This window comes from Struthio camelus, chromosome 4 (assembly GCF_040807025.1).
Source record: "Struthio camelus isolate bStrCam1 chromosome 4, bStrCam1.hap1, whole genome shotgun sequence".
NCBI classification, from domain to species: Eukaryota; Metazoa; Chordata; class Aves; order Struthioniformes; family Struthionidae; genus Struthio; species Struthio camelus.
This window is the reverse complement of record NC_090945.1, coordinates 26,116,885-26,135,723: the sequence shown is the minus strand read 5'-3', so window position 1 is coordinate 26,135,723 and position 18,839 is coordinate 26,116,885. Positions and strand designations below refer to the sequence as shown.

The following is an 18,839-nucleotide window of genomic DNA, read 5'->3' as shown; positions in this document are numbered from 1 at the left end:
AACAAAAAATAATATCATGTGTTTTCCACCTTTTCTTTTGCATCTAAGAGGTTCTGAAACATCTGATCTTCAACAGAGAGGAAGTGACCAGTAGTTTTATGAAACTCATCCTGAGAGCAGCTCTTTGTGGATAGGCTGGCAATTGTTATTGTTGGTGCTGAGAACATGTTTGGTCTATCTTACTCTGCACCATAACATTCAGGTCCTGAATCCACCAAGGAAAATCAGCAATACTTATCTTCTGATTAGTAAAAGTCATGAGTTTGCCTCTACATGTCTAAGGACCTGTAACTGTCAAAACTACCAGAGGCAAAGAATTCTTTGTGATAAATCTGATGGGTGACCCAAAATAAAATGCTCCCTGACAATTTCGAGGTTGTAATTCAAAACCTGTTAGGATAAACATTTTCAAGAAACCTTAAATCTAAATCTCAAAGAAAATCAATTATGATTGACCTTGAAAACGATATCCGGTGCATCTCATTGCACAAGGTAGTTGATTATACAAGGTCACTTGTCTTTCTAGATATGACCTTTCAAGATTTGTGTCGTTTTTTTCCTGTTTTGTTCTTTATCAGTGGTTTCCCCCTTTCTCTGACACAAACTGCCCATATGCATTTTTCTGTTCATTTATTTGTACAGTGGAAATTCTGGTATTTTCCTTGGTTTTCCCACCAAACTCCATGGCAGACTGGAACACTGACAAGAGTATAAAGTCAGAGACAACCATGGAGTTAGTTACATTTGATTGAGAGGAGATGCGATTTTTCTTTCCTTTATAAGTCTTTGTTTTCTGCTTGTTTGGATTTTTAAAAATATTTTTTAAGCTTAAAACATTTGAAATCACTTTTGAAACAAAATACATCTGTTAAAGATTCAGCCCTCCTACCACTGTAGAGACTGAGAAAGCTCACAGTTCACATCTCTGAGACATGCTGTGACCCTTACAGCAAAACCACTGAAAACCAAACTTGAGATTTCTCATATTCTTCAAGTAAAAAGTAGGCAGAAATAAACATATTTTCAGGGATTCTTCGGATAGCATAAAAACGTAAAACCCCATTCACAGCTGGTGAGATTATTAGCTAAAGAACGGGCGTTGCTCTGCAGGTAACAGCACCACCTACAGCCTGCCTGAGGGAAATCTCCCCATTATCCACAGAAATCAGCACTCAGGAAGCAATGCTATGACATGAATAGATGTCTTACATCTTCACTGTTATTTCCCCAAATTGAGCAACAATATATAGCAAATGAAGGGTTTTACTGATACATGTAGATGTGCTTATAGCTCCGTACTGCCAGAAGGCTTGGCAAAAATTAAGATCTCTGTCATGTAGCCCAGTGCCCTCGACTTTTCTGGGATTAAGACTTGAGTGGCTAGGTTTGAGAGAATCAGAGAATCAATCTGTTCTCTCTTCAAAGGGAGGCGTTCAGAGAAGGTTTTAGATTTTTCCAGCAAAGCTCTGGATATTTCTTTCATTAGCGAGACTCCTTTGCGCTGCCAAAGTAATAGTGCAAACATCTATTTTAGGTGAAAGATCAGACTTTTAATAAGGAGGAAAAGCTGTTTCGAAGTTTAGAAAAGACTGTCAAATTTTGCGTGAAGAACATTTCATTCTCCTCACAACATCTACAGGTGGGTACATGCTTTCATGAAATCTGTGGCCACAAATCAGATCCATAACCAGTTTAACACATATTTCTGCCACTGGTTAGGCAAAACCAAATTAATTATAAGCAGCCCTGTCTGCGTCACAATATGTAGCAAACAAACTGTGCTTCCACTCCGTTGTTGAGTTCATGGCAAAGAAGTTACAAAGCCACGTAACACGAATGCATGCTCTACATTTTTCAACTTACACAGCAGGCTGTATGGAAACACGAGGTTCAATGCCGAAAAGAAGGTGGCTGTCTGGTGGCACCGCTACTACTTTAGATCACAGTATGTAGCCACCATATAGGTCATGCACCTGTGCTGGAGTAGAGCAGCAACTACTTCTCATTACAAAGCGCAGAAGTGAGTTGCTGCCACATGAATTAGAATGTTCTAAAATATGTACTGGACTGAAGACTCCTTCCTTCATCCTCTTGCTATGTTAAGGGATAGCGTTAGATTTATAGAGTGATAAAAGTGCTGATGTCTTCACTTTAATCCTCCTCTTGGAAAACATGGTTTGGCTTGTGACTTACCAACTTCTCCCTCTCATGGATGTGTTACCGACTTTGTAGAAGCTACAAGGTCCTTCAAAGCATGTGTGCGCCCAGGCTGGACTTGAAGTTTGTTTGAGAAGTAGGTAAGATCACTAGCCTGCTGGCCAGAGCTTATCACATAACACACCTTGTATGGTTTGGCAAACAAGGGAAGTCCCGTGCGCTCACCCAACAGACTTGTTGACTGTAATGGTGATGACAGTTTATTATCCAAAGGGATGCACCCTTCATTAAGGTAAAATTCACTCTAAGTGAAATGCACCACTTCAGTCCTACTTAATCCTCCAAAATAGGCCTTTGAGGCTGCATGAGTCTTGAGCTCGCTGCTTGCTGAAGAGTAACTAACTTCCAATGGGAAGCTCAATAGGTTTGGGGATACTTTTTTCAGTTGAACAATATTAAAAATAACAATATTATTCTTAAATAGTTTACATGGAAAATAGAACACAGGAAAATATTATCACAGTAAACAATCCCACAATGATTGGAAGTTGCATAGATAAACAAATAGACAGCAGAGATGGAAAATATTTCTGATTCCATCGATATCATTGCAGTGCCTGCATGAGTGAATGCGGTATATTAAAGAAATCATACTACATTTTCATTTTCCTACCATCTTCTCATTTAGGATTCCATACATCTGGCTGCACAGAATATAATTGGGCTTCAAGAAATTTTGCAAGACAAAGAAGATGAGGTCAGTGACTGTTCAAATAAACAGAACAACACGGGAGATCTCTGTGGAGGCCTTGTAAGTTCATGCAATATCCAATGTTACACAGCTATCTGTATGTGTGAGAAAATGCATATGTAGGGAGGACTCAGAACAGAAAAAAGCAAAAAAACTTAGGAATCCATAGGGAAAGATGGGGGAGGTCAGTTGAGTTTCTATAGGAGATGAGATAAAATTCAGTTTGGAGCAGACCTCTGCTTTTGCTAGTTTTGTTACCTACACTGACAGTTTTAGAATGGGTTTTGTGATCTTTGTTGTACTCATAAGCTATTAGCTCCTGGAGTCATGTATCTATGAAAATATTTTCAGGTACGTTCCTAGCCTTCATACAGGGAAAGCTTTTAAAATCTGGATATAGCCCCCCAAAATTAAAAATCAATAAAAACATTTATATGTCATAGCTTTTCCACTAGTGTCTGCCCAAATGAACCCTAAGACCTGGCTCTACTAAGCTAGGCTAAAATGTATCTACAAAATAGCACTGGCTGCTTCTTCAAACAGCTGCTCAAGCTGGACTAATACAGAGATGGAGCTTTTCTTATACTTTCCTAGGCCTGTAGTGTCTAAACTGTAGGCACTTAATCCTTTCCAACAGACTGAAGAGAGTGTCTGCCAAAAAACAGAAGGATCTTTGACAGACCACATCCTCTCAGATAATGATAGAAAAATGAGATGTTGCATTTCTTTTCCTTTGAAGTTCCAGCATTTAAAAATAATCCCAAAAATTAATCTCAATAATCAAAAGACATTTGCTTTAAAATGAATGAATGTATGCATTCATTCATTTATATATATTTATTTATATAAAGTGCAGAAAAGCAACTCCTCTGTCACTGCAAGGGTGACTGCACCTAGTATGGAAGACATTCTCCTTAGTAGAAGCTTCCAAAAAAGCAGAAGAAATTCCACAATAGGTAAAATAGAAGACTTTTTTCTAGAAAAAAACTTTGTACCTGTAACTGGCTCATGACCCAACTGGCCTGAAGACTCATATACTTTCTAAGAAACATTTTAAATTGTACTTTTAAACAATGGACATTGTTATTAGCCATGTTTATTTTTACTTATTTTCTCTTTATTTCTGTGTCTTGGATTTACAACAATCTGTTTTATGTATAAGGTTTAAAAAAAAAAAAACTTTTGTCCTTACCTTGCATAACAAGCAGATGTCCTCAATGAACAATCCATGGTGTTCTTTGCATCTTCTCCCCAGCAATGGGTCCAGCTTAAGCTATTTTTTCCTTTGTGCATCTGTTAATAACGAATACTTTCCTCTCTTCTCATCTTTTACAGACAACTTTAGGGCTAAAATCCACAATAGCCTCTTCTCTTTCACAGATCATGACCAGCACTTTGAAGAACTGTTTTCTTAATGTATCAAAAATTGCTTTACTAAACATAGGCCAGTTTTTCAAATGGGAATAAAATGGAAACTGCCTAGCCAGGGGACATCATCTTGGCCTTGGGAGAGCACTTCTGGTGACAAAATGGATGTGCCCTCCTCTGTGGTGTGTTATGGAGGGGAGAGGGATGCCACTTTTTTATTCTCAGACTCAGCCTGACAGTTCAGGTCATGCAGAAAATCTTAGAGCCTTAACATGACAGTGAGTTTCACTCATCACAAGCTTGTGCTGTATTTGAACAAGTGACCTATAAGAATAAAACTTATTTCATGCAATATTAATCTACTGAGACATGCAAAGGTCTGAGAAAGATTTTGTTCTTTTACCAGGTGCCTAATGTGTTGATTACTGTAGATAAAACCAACAGGCATAGCATATTTTAATCAAATCAAGTGATTGTCTGTGTGCTTGCTTAAACAGGACTTGAGTTACAGCTGCTTCCAGGAAAAGAAAGAAAGGAAGAGAGAAAGGAAGAGAGAAAGAAAAAGAAAGAAACAGACAGACAGACAAGACAAACACACACTTTGATATTAAAAAGGAAGAATGCCGTTTAACAAGATTTCATTGCTTCTAGACTTTATCTTGGCATGGTCCTTGACAATTATGCAAACCCGAATTTCATTGGAGCCTCACACTATGAAGTCAGTGGCTGGCTCAGGCACTAAGAAACATGCTCACCTACTCTCTGGTTTCAGTTCTCATAGTTCACTGGACCACTTCACCGATCCTTGCTTCAATTTTTCCTCAGTGATAACACACTGATGGCAGTACTGTAGGCTACATGCTCTGAGGGACCTTTACCATTATCAGACACTTTTGGCTGCAAAACTGTTGCCTCTCTTTTGCAATGTTATGAAGCAGTTTCCAATTCATGCTAGACCCTGCTTGAGTCTGTCTCTGGCAGAAACGCTTTGTGAAGTGTTATTAACAGATTGTTGGATAGGCTGCTATCAGGTTTAACCTGTTACTGTATGAATAAAGAACTGTATGAATGAAATAATATGTAGGTTTGTTTTATACCTTTCCAGATGGTTCAATTGGACAAGCTCATTTTGGCTCCTCTCTCAGCACTACAGGCCTTGTTTCCAGGCCCACAGAAGCTCATCCAGAAGCGCTATGACAAGTTGTTGGACTATAACAGCTACCTTCAGAGGTCAACAGGAGAAGAGCTGGACCTGGCAAAGAAAGACTATGAGGCTTTAAATGCACAGCTAGTGGAAGAACTTCAGATATTCAACAGAGCAGCCAAGAAGATTGTGTTGAACTGCCTGCATTGCTTCATCACCCTCCTCAGGAACATTATGTGTGCAGCACTTCAATCAAGTTCTGCTGTGGTGGTACCTGTTCCAGTAAGGACACTAGAAATGGATGTAGCTCTGTCTCTCTGTCTGTCTCTTTTCTTTCTCTATGATTTGGCTAGAGATACTTAGAACACATACCTACAAACAACCCTGTGGTTGTTGTTGTTGTTATTGTTCTGCTGAGCGCAGTCAGGTTTTGCGTTTTTATACTTTACAAAGTTAACTCTGAAGTTTTGTCAACCTTCAACTTTTTTGCTAAGTGTGATCCTAATGAAGCTATTCCAGCTCTTGCAGTGATATTAATGGTGAGAACATTACAGTAAAGCAAAAAGGAGGCAGTTGCCAACATTTTAGTCTTAGTTTCTTTGGGTCAGCCACGAGAGGCCTACAAAACTCAGGAAGAAAAATTCCACGGAAGTGCATGAACACTCCTGCTACTGCTAGACCTGTAGAGTCACACAGAAGGCTGCAGAGCAGAAGTAAGTTAGGAGGAGATCTGATGACATAATTTCTATGAGAAGCAATTTGGTTTTAAACCTAAGTATGCCACAGAAGCTCCTGCAGACTCTCTAGGCATTAAGGAATAGCTTTGGCTATACTGGTGTTTTCAGAAAGTTCAAATAATTTCTCTGAGGTAGCCAAAGTTACCAAAGGTGCCTGCCTGAGCTGCAGGGAAGGACATTAGTTCCCCCTGCCAACTCTTTCTGTGCACTGTGATCATGACGTTAAGATTCACGTTAAGAAGAAATTACTCTTTACCAATTTGTGTGAAAATGACACAATGTTTCAGTTTTGTTGTATTTTTTCCTGGAGGAGCTGAACCCTCTGAGAAGCACAGCTGTGATACTGCCTTCACCACTGCAAGCCCACTCACCAGAAATGGAGCCATGTTTAGGTGACTGTGACTGGACAAGGCTCTACATATGAAACACACTACATTTCTGGAGTATTCCTTTCCACCAGGAGTTGAACACAGCGCTTTACAGTCACTTGTAGCTGAAAAAATTAAGAAAGCAAGGTCAAGATCAAAACATAGAGCTGCACTGTTTAATGGGAAAATGAGGGCTTTTCCTGCATGGAGAAGTTGCATCCATGTAATTTGAATACTGTATGTTTTGGAAGCTGTTGTATCGAGCATTGTTTTCAGTGGGGATTTGCCTATAAAATTACTTTTTTTTTTTTTTTTTTCTGTTTACATGAGCAAATACATTTGGGGTTAGGCATAGGCTGAAAGCACTTATCTAGCGCCACAGACTGAACGTGAGCTAACCCAGCTATCTTTGACCTGGTAACAGCACATAGTTCCTTAAGCACACGGCTGTGGGGTAAGCTACTCCAAGCCTTATGGCACATTGGCCACTCTGATAACTGCTGGGATGCACATTTGCATCTGAAAGCAGGTGACTCAGTAGCAGAAGTGCAAGGCCATTCATTTTCATTTCTCATCACTGTTTCATCACTCATTTTCATTTTAATCACTGTTTCATTTCATCATTTTCAACACTGTTTGTAATATTTTTAAATGATTTAAGTCAAATCACTGTGTTTTGTAAATCCAATAGTAATCATAAATTTTTTAAGCAAGGATCTTTCACTCTTTTCTTTTTGTCTCATGCCTAGCACAGTATGGGCTCTGCAGGAAATAATACTTAACTTGCCAGATTTCCCGATTCCTACTATTCAGCCCATTAGACCAAATCTGCTGTGTGAAGTCTCCTTACCATCTTGTTCATGAGATCTAACCCAGCTTTGTGTTTGCAGCTGTCTTCCTCAAGCATCTGTGAAGTGCAGAATCAGTTGATGGAGGAGGTTCACAAGCTGAATTTTGTAAAAGAAAACAGCAGTGCAACCTTTATTGAGAGAAAATTGAGCCTGGAAAAAAAGAAGCCTGTCCCAATTCTGGTTTGTGTCATACTTCTGAATTGTGTATGAAGCATCCTCTTTTGATCACTTTTGAAACAAATCTCTTTTTATGCCAACTAGGGGTTTGTGCTTTGTCCCTTCATTGGGAACCTCAATTGGGCTGTTGGGATGAAGCTTTTCCATTCATCAGTAATTTCTGAAGGTTTTCCACTCTCTTTTCATGTTAGTATCTTGAAACTCTACTTGAAATCATCCCTGATAGTCCTTAGGTCTTTAAGCACGTTACCTCTAAGACTGTACGTGCAAATTCAGTTGCTTCTCTTTTTAAATAGTCTTACTGTGCATCTTAATCTTCTGATTAACAACTTTTTGCTTCTCTTTTTCAGCTATGATCCTTTATGTTTTTCTGTTTGTATATTTATACACACACACCTAGCTCAGAAGATGCAGAAAATCCACTAGGAAATCTGTGTGTGCCTAGTTCCCCATCTAATTCGACACTTACAAAGCTTTTAGGAGTCTAGTTTACAGTAAAGTAAAAACTCAGGTGCAGATTTACTGGAGAAACCAACGAAGCTGTAGGATTCCTTTTAGCATCAATAAGGCACAGATGCTTTTGCTAGTGTGATGTGTTATGCTCACACTTCGTGTGCAGCACTGCCCTCTCTGCTCTCTAAGCAAACTGTGACTGGATGTGGTTTAAGCAGTTAATAGCATCTCACCCTTACATAACAAGGTAATTTAATACAAATAGAAGACCATTCAGAGACTATGTTTTTTTTTTTTTATAGCTGTTTAAATAATTGCTTGATCTGTGTGTAAAAAATATAGAGCCTATAGCCACATGTAGTATGCACTAGTTTCCTTTATGCATCCTTGTTGCTCTAGAAATGGCCTCAAAATTATTGCCAGTGAATATTTTCTCTCTTTTCAGCTCGAAACCCCACATCAGACAGAAGGCCACAGGTCCAAGCTGTTGTCTACATACAGCACAGAACTGCTGTATCAAGCTAAGCGCAAATGCAATGCCACTCAGGAATTTGATATTGATTTACATGAAGGAGAACTGGTGGCTGTTGTGGAGCAAAGGGACCCCTTCGGAAGTACCAGCAGATGGCTTGTTGACACAGGAAGTAAGTTAGTTGCACAAATATCCCAATAACAGCTTTTCTTTTGGCTATTGATTTCTTTTCATTCTGGCCCCATCTGTTTGGCTGTCATACTGACAGCGGCATGAAATGGTTGGTTTTGAAATGTTTATTTTTCTCTCTTATTCTAATATCTAGTCCTTAAAGGGTATGTGTATTCCTCCTTCCTGAAGCCTTACAATCCAGCAAAGGTGCAGAAGGACATAGCAGAAAACAGTTTCTGTGATGACGATTTTGATAATATCAGCCTCTTTGTCTCTTCACGGCCCACCACTGACAGCTGCATAAGAAGTCCAGGGCACAGTAAGAGTGACAGCAACCCATCTCCTATTAATTTCTGCAAAAATCTCACAGTTAATGGGACAGAGACTGATGGTGTTCAGGATACGGATGATCAGCATGTAAGTGTGATATTTACTGTGCCTGGTTTTTTGTTTTTCCTATTCAAATCCAAAATTACACTGCTTAGAATTTAAATGTTTTCCCCTTTACACTGCAAAAGACTTCCACTAACCTGTCAGTATGACAAGGAAAGTCCCACAACTCTGATTATTCTCTGCTATTCTTCAGGTTTCTTAAATAGCTACAAGGTGGGAAAAGATAATCAGAGTTAAACTGTGAATCACAGTTCTGTCTTACAGAAAACACAGCTGCATTAGCCCACCACATGTACAATGCCTCGAGGTTCTCCTATGGACCGGGGACCTCAGAAATAGCTAAGTTTTGGGTTTTTCCACTTACCTTTGATGAGAAAGCTGTGACAATACTGATCAGCAAGGTACAGAAGTGACCTGTGTTTTTACTATTTCCAAGTCAGATTACTGCAGATAGGATACTAGGCAGCAGAGAAGATGGTTTGAGGGATTCATGTTAACAGTTGCCACGTTTAAGTACAGGAACTTTAGGAAAGGTGGTTCTCCTTGATGAAACCTTGCTGTAAATGCTCAGGCCAGCACTCCAAGCTTGCTGACATTTGATGCAAACTGAAAATCCTATTAGCCTAGTGTGTTCTTTTGATGGTGCCTCACAGAGTTGGTTTCTTTCTTCCCACTGAGAAATAGTCAGATCCTTCAGTTTTACTTTTTCTTTGGTCCTGTTATTTGTACCCTGTGTAACCGCTACAGACCATGTAATTATCTGTTGTTTTGTATATATCATTACACATTTTGTATATGCATAATTCAGACAAATATACAAGGATAGGGTAAGATGTAGCTACGTTTCTGTATTCAGATTTTTTTTTGTGGCTTTCCTTTTTCAGACATTTTATGCTGTTTATGCATTTCAAGCAAGAAATGATCAGGAACTCAGTCTTCAGGAGTACCAGAGGGTTAGGATACTTCGGTTTTCTGACCTGAGTGGCAATAAAGAATGGTGGCTAGCAGAAGCCAAAGGCCAGAAAGGATATGTACCATCTAATTACCTTGGGAAGATGACATACGCTTAGGAACAGGAAAGGTTCATTGAGCCAGTTTCTCTGAAGTAGACAGAATAATAATCTATTATGGTCTGCAGCAAGCAAGGCAAACTCGCAAGTGATTGACAGAAGCCATGATATCTGGCACAGCACACAGATGATATTGAGAACTTCCATTCTCCAAAGCCATCACCTTGTCAAGACCTGAGGGAGAAAACATTTAACAGGAAGACTGATTCAATTTAATGTCCTGAAGAGCTTGCTTTTTTATTACCCCATAATTTTCTGTTTGGTCAAACAGCGTCCTACATCAAAAGTCAACCTACAAGTACAAATCACATCTGAATTTGTTTTTCTTCCACGATATTTAGCAAATAATATTGAAGATGAAGAAAATTAACCTTGAAAAAGGCCAAATTCTGTCTTCAGGGATTCTGTAGTTCAGACTGAATTGTTCCTGAAACCCTATCTTGATCAACGCAGACCCTTCTCAAAACTTGAGCTTTTGGATGTCTGGCTTTTTCTTCAGCCACTTTTGTAATGCACCTTTTTCTCTAGACTGCAAAAAGAAAAAGGGTTTCATTTTCACAAGGAACGTTTCACAGATTATAACTTAAAACATACAGAACAGGTTGGTACCAGCGGCTGGTCTCAGGGAAGAGGGTGTGTTTAATTAAATATGGAAACATGCAGGGGGGCACAAAAGAAACAGGTACTGTGAAATAAGGAAGTTACAATATTCAAACAAAATACACAACTACTTCATATCATAGGAAACAGCGTGTCTGATATGAATGTACATAAGGCTTCAGAAACATCTCCACACTAACTGCTTTATATTGCAGGATCTGTGTACTGAAACAAAGCCTGTGTTACTAGACTTGGGAAAATTATGCTTAGGAAAAAAAAAGGTCAAGCAGTACTGTTCCATGAATATTTACTGCCTATCTGATTCCTTAGATCAGATACAGAGATCATTATGTCTAGTGAATAAGCTGGGACTCCAGGTGTGTCAAGATCTCTCTTCCAGGCAAAATCATCATTCTCATTTCCAAAGTGCCTGATATTAGATTGAACAGTGAAGAATGTATTGATAAGCTGATTTACTCAGTTCATTGGATTCAGAATCAAGGCCTGTATTTTATTAAAGTACCTTCAAAATTGTTAATGCTATTTAACAAGTTAAAATAGTTCACACTGGATCCTCAATGAGTATGGGAAAAAACAGAGGCCAGGAAGGATGCGATTATCAAGTACTATTTGTTTAGGTTCACTGACTACAGCAATCTTTAGGATATCTTTAGTGCCCCACATTTAAGCTAGACTGAACGGTGATCTAACAACATATTGTTGCTGTTGCCACTGATAACTGATTTCATCACAGATGATTTTCTTAAAATAATGCCTGGGACCTCTAGTGATGAATGAAAACCTTGCTGTGCTAAACAGTGCAAAAAAGAGAGAGAAAAAAAAAAGGCTATGCTTGAAGCTGTTGGTAAGTGAAATGCAAGCCTGTCAGGTATCTTCTGCATAGCTGCATAACTCCTTATTACTGACTGATCATTAAAGTGACAATACTATTAGAATAGATGTGTGTGTAGGGAAAGGTTGCTGATCAAGGCTGTGTATATTCAAAATTTGTACTAAAGCTATTAGCTGTTAAGTTTCTACTTCATGTTGCTAAAGCGTGGGGGATGAAAATAAAATGACTGGAACCCTAACTGAGATGTAGTAAGAACAACCTGCCAGCAAAGAGAGGATGAGAGGAGTTTGAGTAGCTGATGCAAGCAGAGTTTTTGCTAAACTGACTAATCCAGTTTCACTTTCTGGAGTGTCCCATATTTTCATTTCATTATGCTTAAAAAGGTAGGGAATGTTCTTGAATTTGCTCAGGTGATTAATGCAGCGGATCACAGAGATGAAATCCTGACATTTGTGCTGGATTAAATCATATGATAGAGAGGCTTTGAGAATTCTCTGAGATGGACATCCAGTAACTGGTGTGTGAAACTCTGAACTACTGCAATCCAATGAGCAGTAATAACAGATACCACACGGTTTTGTTTAACTGTACCTAACCTTGTGCACTTAAATCTTGCTGTTTCCCTAGCAAGGAAAAAAACGTTCCCATCTATTTTATTAATGACTTAAGTTGTTATTACAGAAAACTTTGCCTCTGGTTTAAGTGAAGAAAATAAATCGTTTTAGGGGTGGGGGTAATCAGCTTGGCTGAATGGACTGAAAGATTAGAATTGACTCTACTACAGTTTGCACTACTTTGGCTTTTATACTTCAACATTATGAGGAAGATGAACACAAGCAGCTTTCCAATATGTCTTACATTTCAGAATGTTTTATTTGGGCACAACCCATACTTTGGGTTGATACAATTTTAGAAGTGACTTAATTTTATTTAAGAGTCATATAAGCACAATGACAAAGTTGTGTATTTCAGATACTGAAATTAAGGGCAAGAGTTAGGAAAAAAAAGATTTCTGAAGTCTTAGTTCTGAGAGCTCAGCTTGAGTCATATAGAGGGCCCTGATTTTGAGAGAGCACTGCGTGTGTTCCCCATGAAAACTCAGGCTCTATGAAGGTGTCTCAAAGCATATCCAAATGCTGCTCTCCAAAACATTCACTAGCTATCCTGACGCAACAAAGAATGAAGGATGAAACATAAAGGAGCTGGCCACCTAAATTTCACAGAACTTCTGTGGAATTTGCCAACTTCTAACAGGCCATTTGAAACCCCGGTCTATGGATAAGACCTATAATAATTCTTAATTTTGGGAAAATTTATGTGATTTTATTGTATCTTCTTTCTTATCGTCACAAAAATTGGGATTCACAGATTACTTTGTTAGGTGCTCAAGTGGATTAATCATTTCAGAAATTCAAAGTTTTAGCTGTTATGATTTGATGAGATTACAGATACATTGCAAGCTTTTATCTTTGTCTAAAACATATGAATGCAAACTAGAATTTTTGCAAAAGCAAAGGGAAGGTCTTGGAATCTAAAGCCTGTCTACGTTAAGGAGATTTCCAAAATTTCAAATTAGACCTGCTCAGAGACATTATTGTTGAGGCAGCGCTTTAAATACTAGAAACTCAGCTATGTTAGGACTCCAGGAATTCCTAAAAACTATGCATTGTTTTTGCAATTGTTTCTTTAATGCAGAGAAGGTTACAGTATTCTAAGAGTTTTCTTTTTTCTATTAATGACAAAACTAATTTATTTTCATTGAAGCAGGGACAGGCTGTGGTTTAACAGACCAACCATGCATACATTCAGATATGTGCATTTGACTACCTTGAACCATTGTGACAGTAAGCTTTCAAAAAATATTTCCAAGATGGGGTCCATTCGAACTGAAGTGTTTCTTCCTTCAGGGGATATATATTTTTGAGTGTTGCCATTGATTTATGTGCAATAACCTGGAGCCCAGGAAACATCCAAGCCAAAGAACAGCACAGAGTCTCTGGCTCTGATCTTTGGCAACTCTGTGCTGCACCACATTCCCTCTGCTTGGAGGGTGCTTGTGAACTAAGGATTTACCTTTTCTGCGGAAACAACTGAAGAATGATTCCTTCTAACATTGCATCTTAGGAGGCTTCACTGAGTAATTACCTCAAATACTAAAAAACACTTGCTGTCATTTTGAGATAGCTTGTAAAAATAATTCCCAATTGCAAAAATGGAATATGTGAAACAGACCTCATACCTGCAATTGGAAATGTGGCCATGACAAATGCTGGTGCCTGTGGATCTATTATTCCTCTTATAATATTGTTTGTTCAGAAATTGTGAAAAATCTTCTTTTAAATTATTGTAATAATAAAAATCTATTTTTGTAAAGATACGAGGTCTTTTTTTCTAAAACAAGACTTTTTCACAGACGCAAAGGGGTTTAACATGCAATCCAAGATCTGCCTTCTGTTATCAACTGTAAAAAGTGTCATTGCAAAATAGGTAGAGCAGAGGAAATGGACAGTTGCCTCAGATAAAACAGTGCATTTTTAGTATACATGCTAGCTTATATATTAAAATATTAGAACTTGTTATCAAAATACTGAACAAGTTTCAAAGTACACTTCAAGTTTCCAAATAATAGGTTAGGTCCGTTCTTTTCTAGCTTCTCCTGTAGTTGTGACCATTATTACTGCTACATCCAATCTGCGTTCAGTGATGACTTGCAATAGAAATAAAGTTTGTTACTAAAATATATTACAGAACTTTGGGCTAGATTCCAGCATCTTTCCTCTTGTATCCAGACAATATCAACATCCTCTAGTCCTGCCAGGAGTTTTTAATGAAACATGAGTATTATTTCCACAATACTAAGGATATCAGAATCTGGACATCTATGAAAAACTTTGTATTTACGTGGAAGGAAAATATTACCATACGAATTTATAAAATAGATAAGGAAAGACAAGTAGCTTTTTTTTTTTTTTTTTTTAAATAGTAAACCACAAAGCAATCTGAATTGGGGATGCAAAGTCAGAGGACTATTTTCTAGTCATCTCTTCTAAATATAAGGTACACTTAGACTTCATTCTGATGCCTTCATTCTTTCTACCCTAGAGTGGATTCCTCAGCCTGAAACGTGAATTCAATTGAACAATACTGTAGAACAGACTGCCTTCCTGAAAAATGAGTTGTTAATTCTATCCTAACTATAACTTCAAAGCAGAAAACATCTATTCCCTTCAAGCTACTATGTTTTTCAACAGTTCCTATCTTACATATTCAAGCAAAACACTTGACTTAAAAGACCGGCTCTATGCTTTAAATCCTTCCTGATATAACACTTCAAAGAATCGCAATCCTAACTGACATTTTTATACCAACAGAAGGAGACTTTATATTTCATTTAGGAAGCTGGTAAAGTTACAGAGAAAAAGTATTTTGCTCATATAAATTACAGCTCTACTGCAGATTTTGCTATATCAGCAAACACCATCTCGACTTGGCCTTATTACAACAGGTTTGCATAAGTAGTATAGCATAAGTTATTTTATGCTAAAATGAATAGGAGATAACCTACAGTCAACCCATATTAAAGTTCTGGAAGTAAAAACATCCAGATATGCTTGAATCAGGTCTCAGAGGTATTTTAAAATGAGACTAGCTACCACAATTTGAAAACAAAAATCAATTTCCCCCCCGCCTTTGTTCATCTGATACATGATACCTACAAGCAAACTGCAGAGTTCAAATGTAAGCTCCCAAACTCTTACAAGCAAAACCATATGTATATTCAGAGGCATGACTGAGGCAGTTTTACCTCTTGAATCTTCCTGTGGGAGCAAATTTTACTACTAGAGCAAATGTCTTTACACAGCATCACTCTAGTCACTAAAAAAAAAAAAAACCTATTTGCATGCTCTACTTCATAGTGTAGGCAATATTCTTCAGATTAACATTTAGAAGGCAAAAAACGCCTTTTGTTTGAAAATGTAAACTGGTTCAATGTCTTTGCCTCCCATACCAACATTAAAAACCTCCTGTGCTAGAGAGCAGGAAAGATAGCTTGATCCAAAGGCAATAAAACCTTCTGGATTCCTCCTCTTTTTGCTGTTATTTTTCAATCATTCTGGAAGCCACAGGCAATACAAAGTTAAAATCTTTTTTCCATCCCCCTCACAGTAAAGTGATACTAGAAGAAGAATGCAGATAGAACACGGGTAGTAAAGAACAATGAAGCTCTTCCTTGGGGTGTTTAAGAAACCTTAGGTCTAAGTCTTGATTGTGGAGAGGAGAAAGGAGGTGAGGAAAATAGCTGCGTGTATCAGCTTTACACATTCAAAAACGTAGGATGATAAGATAAGCTGTAGTTTTCATCTACCCTAAAGTCTGAGGCATTTCCCTGCTTAGAGATGCTCCCCTTACCATGGAAAGGGCAGAGAGGGGATTGCTGCATGCTGGTCACAAACAGCGAGACTCAAGATTCTTTTCCAGCACTCAGCATGCATGGTCTGAGCCACAGATTTGAGCGCTGAACGAAACATGGAGCAGAGGGCGCACAAGGGGTGAAGAAGAGCTCAGAGGTGCAGGTGGACAGCAGGAAGACCTCATACTTTCTCCATTACCTTTCTTAGTAGCAGTGGGTAAAACATTCAGCATACCTGCACAGGACAGGTTTGGAGAGGAGTAACAGAATCCGGCAGGATATGTGGAAAGACCTGAAGGGAGGTCCATGGGCGTGAAAACTAGGTCTAGTTGGGAAAATGCCACAGGGAGGCCTGAATGGGAAGTTCCAGCGAGGCGGTCGCAGTATGTAGACACCTCCTTTTTAACAGCGGCCAGGCAAAGCGCAAGACTGCACAGGGGCTGGGGGACTGAGGAGGCTACGGTGCTGCTATGGGAAGAAAGACAAAGCTGATCCTACCAATGCCCTGGAACTGAGAATTCAGTATATCGGGCCCGAACATCCATGCACAGAGATGAATGCCTCTCCCCGCACCCTCTTGCATGTTATTAGTGCTATGGGCAGTTAGGCAGAGCACCTAAGATGCTGCTAGATAGAAGTCACCTCGACACTGCTGTTGTGCTGGAACATGCTTGGTTGGAACTCTGCCTCGGCATAGCTTCTCTCTCGCAATAATCCAATAGCATCTGCTTCATTTTCTCCTGGAACGGAGACACTAAGCAACAATGCAAGGTAAATACAGATATGACAGCTCCCATTAAGTCTTAGAGTATGTCACTGAGTAGAACAAGAAACGTAAGGTTAAAAAAATCTTAAATTTTTTCATTAATCCATTTGAATGCAAAATATGAACCATCGTTTCCATGAAGGAATAAAGCAAAAAAAAAAGTCTCTGAACAATCTTTTATATTTGAAAAAATATGAGATTACAAACATTTTGGACCTATTTTAACATCTAACATACCTGATATTATTTCTGGCACTTAAAAATACAAGTGAACTAGAAGAAGAAAAAAAAGAAGGTGAGAAGGGAAGACAGAAAAAGGGTTTCTGAATATCCCTGCCCCCCTTCCTAAATCAAACAAAAAATTCCTTTGCCCCACGAATGGCACGGACAGATAGTGGGACAACCTCTTTGAAAATTCAGATCAAGTCCGCTCTGGTAACATTGTCGCATCTGTAGTCTATATGACAACCCTAACAAGGGCATATCAGGATCCCAATTCTAGGTTATACTGATTCCTAAAATTTGACCTCCCAAGTTCCAGATCCTGGCCCTTGTGCCCTCAGACACTGTTGACAGTCTAACCAAACAAAAAAGCCAGTAGTGAGAATGCCATGGGTCACAGAACAATATGGGCAAGCTCTGAACTGGTGGGTTTTTGTTTTGTTTTGCTTTTTTCCAGTTTTTCCTCTGTCTAATTATGAGTTACAAGATAAAACCAGTACCCTAATAGAGCTGTGTAAGGTCTGTGACTCATGATTTCTTTGTGAATGAGGCTTATGTAGCCAGAAGATTGGAGTCAACTTCCTTTAAGCTTAAGACACTTCCGTCTCCAATACAGCTTGGCCCTTCTCTCCAAATCGCATATGGAATTTCATCCCTTCTTCCCTGGCCCTAAAACTTATCTACAGACAAGCCTTGAAAGATCCTGTCAGAAATTCTGCAATAGCTTTTTATAAGCTTTAATGCAGGAACCCTCCGGGAGATTTGAGGTAGCATTCATGAGTAGAGCTTTCCTTCTGAAAAGCAAACCACCAAGACGAAGAGAAAGAAATGGAACTTCTGGAATATACAAGAACCATTTGTCTACTTTGAGTAAAATGAAGGAAGACATTCATTTGTATACATCTATTTCTGTCTGTATCATCCCACCAAAACTGCTGGGAAAGTTTTTTGTACTGCTTTGAAAAATCTAATAGACATTAAAAAAAAAAAAGCAGTAAACTACAACAAAACCCCCAAAACATCTGCTAGGGCTAGAAAAATGTTTTGTTCAACACTTTAGAAGGACTTAAGCGACCAACAGTCACTAACTATACCAGATTAAAGAGATTTCGGCCCTTGCTCCTTCCTTGTACGAGGAGGCAGCGATTTGAGCAACTCTATTTTAAATAATCACATAGGCTACAGTGCAACAGTTAAGAGACTGGAAGTTATGTTTTCCAAGACAGGCTGGCAGGCATTACTACTTTAACACACACACACACACAAGACTTGTGAATTTTACAGCAGTACTTACAGCATGGAATACTTACGTGATTGAAAGGTCTCATGTGTTTCAGGTGTGTCAGAGAGAGCACTAACGTACAGGCTCCCAAGATACTTCCTTTCATTTTCTTCTATTTTTCCTTCCCTCACATCATCAAAATACAAGAAATGAATTCAATAGGTTTTAGGTGTGGTTCACCTGGATTGTGTATTTAATTCAAATATACAGTGTCTTCCATTTATTTTCCATTCATATTACAACAGGACAGTCTTAAGGTTCTTCATAGATTAGAAGAGCTTGAAAATACTGTTTTAGCTCTTTCACCCTTATTACAGGTTAGAGGCCATTCATCTTTTGCCAATACTCTTTTTGCCTCCTTCAGAAGAGGATTACAGCAGCAACAAAGTGACCATGAAGTTTCTCAATATACAAAACAGGCCACTTAAAATTCTCACTTTAAATAGAATATATTGTTTTATTGTTCATTTTTGGAATCATTTAAATAAATAGATATTTTCCCTAAGGAGCTGTACAACTTGGGATAAACTTGATTAATTCTGCATAATATAGAAAAACCTGAACAGCAGAAGCATTTCTCAGTTTAAGTATTG

The 18,839-nt window shown here is 38.5% G+C and overlaps 1 protein-coding gene across 1 annotated transcript in view; it reads left to right on the top strand.

Annotated features, from left to right (window-relative positions):
• ARHGEF38 (Rho guanine nucleotide exchange factor 38) overlaps nucleotides 1-18,727 on the top strand; it is a 45,609-nt gene extending 26,882 nt beyond the window's left edge. Inside the window, exons 8-14 of the mRNA XM_068941967.1 lie at nucleotides 1,535-1,639; nucleotides 2,846-2,968; nucleotides 5,382-5,702; nucleotides 7,416-7,556; nucleotides 8,452-8,650; nucleotides 8,804-9,066; nucleotides 9,927-18,727. Of these exons, the coding sequence (XP_068798068.1) occupies nucleotides 1,535-1,639; nucleotides 2,846-2,968; nucleotides 5,382-5,702; nucleotides 7,416-7,556; nucleotides 8,452-8,650; nucleotides 8,804-9,066; nucleotides 9,927-10,112 (1,338 nt within the window). The 3' untranslated portion in view covers nucleotides 10,113-18,727. The remainder of the gene's footprint in view (nucleotides 1-1,534; nucleotides 1,640-2,845; nucleotides 2,969-5,381; nucleotides 5,703-7,415; nucleotides 7,557-8,451; nucleotides 8,651-8,803; nucleotides 9,067-9,926) is intronic.
• Nucleotides 18,728-18,839: the final 112 nt, after the last annotated feature.